This window comes from Panicum virgatum, chromosome 6N (assembly GCF_016808335.1).
Source record: "Panicum virgatum strain AP13 chromosome 6N, P.virgatum_v5, whole genome shotgun sequence".
Classification (NCBI taxonomy): Eukaryota; Viridiplantae; Streptophyta; class Magnoliopsida; order Poales; family Poaceae; genus Panicum; species Panicum virgatum.
The window spans coordinates 16,429,315-16,436,833 of NC_053150.1; the positions used below are offsets into that span (position 1 = coordinate 16,429,315).

Genomic DNA, 7,519 nt, shown 5'->3' on the forward strand with positions numbered 1-7,519 from the left:
GACAGAGAGGGAAGGGAGGAGAGGGGGAGGGAGGCCTCCGAGCGGTTGGGAGAGAGGGATGGGGAGGAGAGTGATGAAGAAACCCTAATTGTAGCATATGTACTTGGAGCCATCTATCGAGCCGAGTTGGGCTTGAGTGGGCTTGGTCTTTTAACTGAGACGGGCTTCTTACAAATAACCGCCTCCGAAAATTGAACGATTAACCGAGGCAGTCATCTTAATTTTGACTGTCTCGATCAATTTGTTTTGCGAGATGATTTTCTTGACTGCCTCGGTAATACGAAATGACCACCTCGGCTAGTGCCCAGCATTAACAGAGGCGGTCATCTTTTTTTTGCTCATCTCAGAGGGGTTTTCTAAAGGCCTCTATTAGTGCTTTTTTGTAGTAGTGAACTGAACACACATCTCCTTTATAGGGCACAAATGGAGACGCGCTGTTGAAAAAACTTGTCTCCTCTGTAGGGTAGGTTCGGATCTCAACAATTTATGCAAACTAATTGAACCTCTCGTGTCTGCTAATCTCTCCGTTTCTCCATTATCTCTCTCCCTCCAGAGTCCCTCTTGGCCACCGACAAACCCTAGCCACTCTCTCCCTCTAGAGTCCCTCTTGGCCGCCGACAAAACCCTAGCCACCGACCCTCTCGAGTCCCTCTTGGCTACCGACAAAACCCTATCCACCCACCCACCATGGCTCTCGAGCTCCGCCTGTGCCTTCGGTGGGCTCTCTCTGCCGCCTCGACCACGGTGCCCCTCTTCCTCTCATCCTCCTACCTCCCCCGTCGCCTCCCCCTCAAACCTCCCTCAGCCTCCCCGACGATGACGTCGTAGGTCAACGGCCGTCGCAGCGGCGTGCTGTGGGGTGGATGTCTCCCGCCAGTGAGCGCCTCCCCTCCCCTCCTCCTTCCCCATCCCCTTGGAGCTCCAGCTCACCGCCGCATCCGCCATTGGAGCTCATCCTCGCCTCCGTCTCCCTGCCTCCAGCTGGATCCCCACCACCCCAAGCTAAGCTACTCCCTCAGCTCTTAGGTGCCCTGACCTCGGGATCCTCCCTCTCTGCGCTGCAGCAAGGCTGTTAAGGTATTGAACTTCTCTTTTAAAAGAATTTGGATGTCAACTTGAACTTAGTATGTGTCCTACACTATAAAAGGAGCTCCGCTGTTGGGTGCTCTTCTCAACCATTCATTGATGCGCATGAAGCTACTGATTGAGGCTAGTACCTGATTCTATTTGACATATTGCTGATATGTTTCTATTTTGACTATCTGTGCTATTTTTTTAAATGAATTTTATGCACAATCCTTTCCACAGCCTGGTGGAGATGTTACTAGCAAAGGTATTTGGGCACTGAAGCATGTTTATCTTTAGCAAATATTGGATCCATTGATTAAGAATGCTGAGCTCCTGTCTTGAGGATGTGATTAAAAATACATGCTTCATTCATCATGAGTAGTGTGCAGTAGCATATGGTGATTAGCACACTATTGAGTAATATTCTAGTTTAGTTTAAGTATGTTGTGATTAAAAATAATTATGTTTTGGTGCTTCTGTATCTTGTGATTGATTTCTCCTGCAAGCATATCGGCATTTAGATCCCAATTATGCTCCATAGCCAATGCAAGTCACGGCCATCGTCTATTGGGTTTGACTTTGAGCTTTACGGCCACCTATGGAATGGAGATCGCTGGTGTATAGCTATTCGGAGGTGTTATTGTTCAGTGATTTGTGACATGCCTCTACTTTTGGAGGAGTAACCCTTGGCCTATCTATGTGGTGTATGTTGTATCATCTTCCTTCTTGGGTGTGTTGTGTGAGCTTTGGTTGTATATCTACAGAACCTTATGTTTTATTAAGCTTGCAAGAAGTTCCATCTATGAAATTAGGTGGGACACCCCTCTCCTAAAAAAAAACTGATAGTACACTTTTCCATGTTGGGAGATTTCCTCCTCATTTTGCTTTGGAACTGTACAAATAGTTCATTATAGAAAACCAACAGCACATGACTCCGAAGTTTCATTTTGATCATTGCTATGAAATTTCATTCAGCTAGTGGTATGACACCCCAAAGCAATAAACTTCAGTATTGTGCAACCTTATTTTTCAGGCAAGAACCAAAACCCTTACTTATCTGTTGAGATTTTATTTTGCTAGAGATTAGCACTCAACAGTCCATCAAATTCAGGGCTCTCTACTCCTATGTTTTTTTGTTCAAGATTCAATTGAGCACGGACGGGGATGGTATTATAAGGCCCTCCACAATGTGTGCCTATGATGATGATGCCCAAAGATGAGAGAGAGAATTTGGGTAGGGTTAGTGTCTCTCTCCCTCCTCAATCCTTGCTCTCATTGACTAGCGATTTCCCCTCCAACTTCTTGCATCACCCACACATCGGCACCTTAGCTTGATCCGGTGGTCATCTACAGCATCTCCAACGAAGTTAGTGATTTCCTCCACCAACGCCCACCCAAAAATCCCCCCTCGTCATTTTTCCGTCTGTTTTCTGATGTGCTCTGTTTTTTGTGCAATTCATCACATCAGCGAGGGGATTCAGCGGTGGCCATCAGGGGGAGGTGTGGAAGCACAGATCAGGACAAGGTGTGTTCTCTCCCTCTCCCCTGTTTTCGCACACATTGAAATCCCATGCTTCCCTGTTTTCTAATCGAGGTTTTGACTTGGGGCTTTTTGTGTGGTATTGCTTTTGGAGATGCTCGTGGGGCAGGGGGGGGGGCACTCGTGCTCATCCCCTGGTGATTTTCGCAGAGATCAGCAGAGCAAGTCATAGGAATAGTTGGGTCAAGCCGTTGGAGCAGCTGGATCTCTGCTCGTGATTTGGATTTTGTTAGATTTAATTTTGCTGAACTCGAGGCCATGGCCGAACCCTTATTTTTTCTGCAGTCAGTAAGGTGTGTGGGTGAACGCGGAAGCATGAAAAAGGTTAGCCCAGCCATGCACAATCCTCATGACGCATCCCTAAATAATTGGGGTTTGTATTCGGCCTGTACATGGTCCGGTTTCACCGGTTATTGGTTATAAACCAACCCAGATCGATTGGGAGCTCCTTTGATGGTTTAGGAACCCATGGGTTAGACGGTTTCTTGTTTAAACCGGCAACTAGTTTAAAGCGCGCCCAGCAGAAGCACATCTATGCGGCCGCTACCGCCCACTTGCTCTTCCGCCACCTCCTCCATGAATCAGACCAGCACCGGTGGCACAGCGAGCGGCCGAGCGCATAGCATGGAACAACGAGTGGAGCGCACAGCATGGAGGGAGCAGGTGCAGGGGTGGGGCAAGGCCACGAGGGGCCGGTTGGCGGCAGCTAGGGTTTCGCTTGTGGCTCCTGGCCGGCCGGCGGGGCGTCGGGTGGAGGTGCGGAGCAGAGGGATCGAGGATGGGATGTGGGCGTCAAGCCGCCAGGTGCTCTTCATTCAACATGCCAGTGGGCCAAAAACTAAACTAAATGGGCCATCTTAACTAGCCACCAACCCAAAAGGAAAGGCCACGCCTTCTTCTTCCTCCGGCAGATGGACAGATCGCCGCCGTCATCTGGAACGCCATGGGAGAAGCCAAGCCAAAGGGAGGGGTCAGGTTCAGCTCCACCTTCCATCAACGATGTTGTCGCCTTGGCGTCTTTCCAAGCACTTTACGTTGACTACCTTGAGCGCGTCGTCCCCTCCATCGGCGGCTGCTCCACGCGGCCATGGGACTAGCTCGAGCTTGCATGTCAGATTAACTCTAATTAAGACGGTTATGCATGGGGCTAGCTCGAGCTCCCATGGAATGGTTTCTTCGCTGGGTAGGTGCGCCATGCGTGGATGGGTGCGAATGCAAGTCATGGACACGGGTTACGCGGTTCAAGCCGGACTCAAACCAACCCGTACATGGTTTCGAGGAGCGGTTTAATATTGTTTGGTTACACGGGTTGCCCGGTTTGAAACCGGACCATGTACACAGGGCGGGTTTGTATATATTTGTGTAAGATAGATAGCCTTCTGTGTATGCTTTGTGTCCTTCACTTCTCAACTAGGGTTTGTAGGTTGTAGATTTGGAGGGATTTATTTAGATTGGGAATAACCCAATGAGGTCTGGCGGCGGCTCTGGTGGCGGCGGGAGGTGGGATTGGGGTCTCCGGGCGGAGCCGGGGAGGCGGCGGGGAGTGGGGATTAGGGGGAGGCGGCAGGGAACGGGGGGTTCTGGGGGCGGCGGGGGGGAGCGGGAGTTAGGAGGGGTGCCCGGGTGGATAAGGTAGGTGCCAAGCAGGGTGGTGGAAGCTAGGGTTTTTGTGAGCTGGACCGTTTCAATATAATTTATTGGGCCTTCTACATATTTCGTGTACCCGATAGGTTACCCGTGGGTAAGGATTTTTACCCGTACTCTACCTGCGGATAAAATTTTATACCCTTACCCTTACCTATCGGGTCAGGTACCCACACCCGCGGGTAAAATTGCCATCTCTAAACCTGGGGGACTGCTTCCAGCTACAACTAACTTGCAAGGGCACAAGCGGTATTTTGGGTAGCAAATAATCTGACATGCATGGGTACCAAGGAATCGGCTCAAATCACAACTGTAGAGCTTATTTCAATTCTCAAAGAAATTAAGAGACTCCTATAATCCCTAATCCTATGATACTATCAATAATTCCTATGTACTACGCTTTGCGAAACATGAGCGACTTCTCGAGCACATCTACCAAAATCAGGGGGTGTCTCAAGCAGAGTTGCTGGTATCCGTAGCTCGCCACCACCCTCTCCATCCTCTCCGGCGAGGCCACCATGAACCCGACGCAGGCGTCCTTAAGCGTGCTGCAGTACTGATCATCCGCGAAGGCCAGCATCTCCGCCATGTTACCCTCGCCGAGGGTCTTGGCGAGCTCCCCCTCGCACAGGAGCTTTAGCCCCTCCAGGCCGTACCAGTCCGCAGCGACAAGCAGGTGGCGCGTCATCTGGCTCCTCGCCTCCTCATCATCACCGGCTTCTCCCTTCATTGCCGGCAGGGTGTCCGTGTAGATATAGTGCAGAAGGGTCTTGAACACATCAGGCCTCATGTCATCGACCTCGATGGCCGCCGCCAGAGCTTGGCTCGCCTCCGCCGTCGACGTCGGCCCCCCGAGCAGCTCCGCCTCGAAAACCGGCGACCGCGTGGCGAGTATAACCTTGTGGGCGTGGAAAATCTCTCCCCTGACCGAGCAAGGTTTTCTCTACCGGTATTTTTAAAATCTCGGTGGTCACCGATAAACAAGAATATCGGATATATCGGAAATTTATCGGCGATACGAAAAAACTTTCGAACAAAATTTACAAAAAATATTCTTTTTGTTCAGAAAATCATGTACATCAGTTCTATATCATTTTTGATAAAAAAGCAAATGTACACATACTTTAAACTACCGATTCAATGATATTTATATAAATAGTCCAGTCCTAAATATTACAAAGTTCACCATAGTGCCAAATATTACATAATATCAATGCACAATCCAAAATACAACAAGCTAGCACCATAATGGGTTAGGAACGGGTTTTTATTGGGTTCCAATTGCTTGGCGGGCTCGCACAAGATTTAGGTCCAATTTTTATCGCGCACAGTTTCAAAATGCCGAAAATTTTGGATGGTACCAGCAAAATACCGGGCCCCACCGGTAGACGGGATATTTCGAAAATTTTGGAAAATCTCTGCCGGTAGAGAAAACCCTGCGACCGAGTATGTCACGTCTGTCACCGAGACCTTGCCTGCCGGCGCCACATCTGTCATTGTCCATGTCGCTGGGACTGGGGACGGCGCCGCCACGTCTTCCGCTGGGACCTCGGGCATCGCCGCCATCTTCGGCTCCGGCTCTGGCTCCGGCAGCGGCAGCGGTAGCGGCATCAGCTCCAGCTCTGGCACCGTGTGCGGCACCGGCATTGGCGTCTGTGTTAGGAAAGTGATGGCCCACATGAATATAAGGCTGTCTTGGTCACCCACTAGGGCGCTCAGCTTGCTCTTTGGCACCCAGTGGGTGACCGTGCTCCTACTTGTGATGGCCTGATCGAGCTCCATCAGCGGCGATTCCTCCACCAGCGTGGACAGCGGCTGGCTAGGCATGGGGTCGAGGAGGGCGAGGCTGGACGATATCGTCACCCCGGCGCCCTCAGACTCCAGCTGCAGGCAGAGGTCAATGCTGTCGCGGTCGTAGATGCTTTTGGGGTAGTAGCTAATCGACCACTCGTACCCGCCGGCGGTGAAGACCGGCGACCGGTGGAAGCAGGGCCATATGCGAAGGGTGCTGTCGGCAGCATTGAACACAGGGACCTCGAAAATCCTCTTGATCGTCTGGTTCCCGGCCATGCTGGCGCTCAAATCGGTAACGGCGCGGCCGGCCGGCGGCAGCCGATCGTCGGTGGCCGTCCGATCGATGGAGCGACGGTGGGTGCGTCGATGGTTGGGAGGCCGGGCGTGGGAAGGTATGTAGACGTTATTGATGGATTGGTGATGAGTTCGATCGTGGGCGAGCAGAACCCATGTATATATGAACCGAGTATCTTGGCCGTAGCATCGACGACCGCCATGGACGTATCCGACTTGGAGTCCATAGGATTTCATGGCGAGTATGGCTACAACTGAAACTCTTTTACTACAAATCAGATCGATGGAAACTTCTCATCGTAGTATAGCAAAGGGAACAACGGTATAATATGTAGTATTTGGGAAAGTATGCTGATTGGGAATTGGGATCATTAATAATCACTTTCGTTATACCAATCTCCGTGCACAATTTTATGGCACAATGTCCAAGATGAGAACTAGATAACTGCGTCAGGTAAGTCTTATGGAGATGAAACTCCTCTCCCATCCAATGAAAATCCCTTTTTCACTCTCCTCGCCATGTCTGTAAAATTTTACCCTAAAGCAACATCGAGAGACCCCTCGATTTAAGCTAAAGGGAGAGCCCCTCCCATTCTTATTGGGGACAGCAGAAAAAACAGAGGGGAAGGAGAAGAAGGTAATAGCGCGGCAACTCCAACGATGGACGGTGCTCCGACATTATTATGATTTGGGTTCGGGATTAGAGGTTCGGGATTTGGGGATCCAGGGTTACCTGTGTGTTCCGAGGTCTAGAGGGAGCTTTGGGAGTTGGGCGGCCTGGCGGTGGAGGCAGGCGGCAAGGCAAGGTGGTGATGGTGCCGCTGGGTGGGGCCATGGATGACAACCAGTCGACAGTGTCGGAGGTCAGGCGTTCGCTTGAGACACATAAGATGGCGATGATTATGGCAGAGGCGTGGTTCCCGCCGAATGAGGAGGTAAGGGAGGATCAGATGAAAGGGAGCACTACACCACAACACCGAATTAACGACGGGAGTTTGTCGGTAAAAGTGCAATATTACCGATGGATAGTCCGTGGGTAAAGCATACCAATGGATGGTCCGTCGGTGATTCTTGTTTTACAGAGGAACCATCCGTCGGTAAATGTGTATATATTTACCCTCGAATGGTCAGTCGGCGAATCTTTATACTACGTCGAACAGTCCGTTGGTAAAATTGCTG

General features: G+C 50.7%; 1 protein-coding gene across 1 annotated transcript; it reads right to left on the reverse strand.

The window, feature by feature from the left end:
- Positions 1 to 4,646: 4,646 nt before the first annotated feature.
- LOC120677974 lies at positions 4,647 to 6,322 on the reverse strand. Its single transcript, XM_039959150.1, has 2 exons — positions 5,688 to 6,322; positions 4,647 to 5,175 (listed from the first exon to the last, which is right to left on the reverse strand). The coding sequence occupies exons 1-2, from the start codon at positions 6,320 to 6,322 to the stop codon at positions 4,647 to 4,649; spliced, it is 1,164 nt and encodes a 387-aa protein (XP_039815084.1).
- Between the last annotated feature and the right edge of the window lie 1,197 nt (positions 6,323 to 7,519).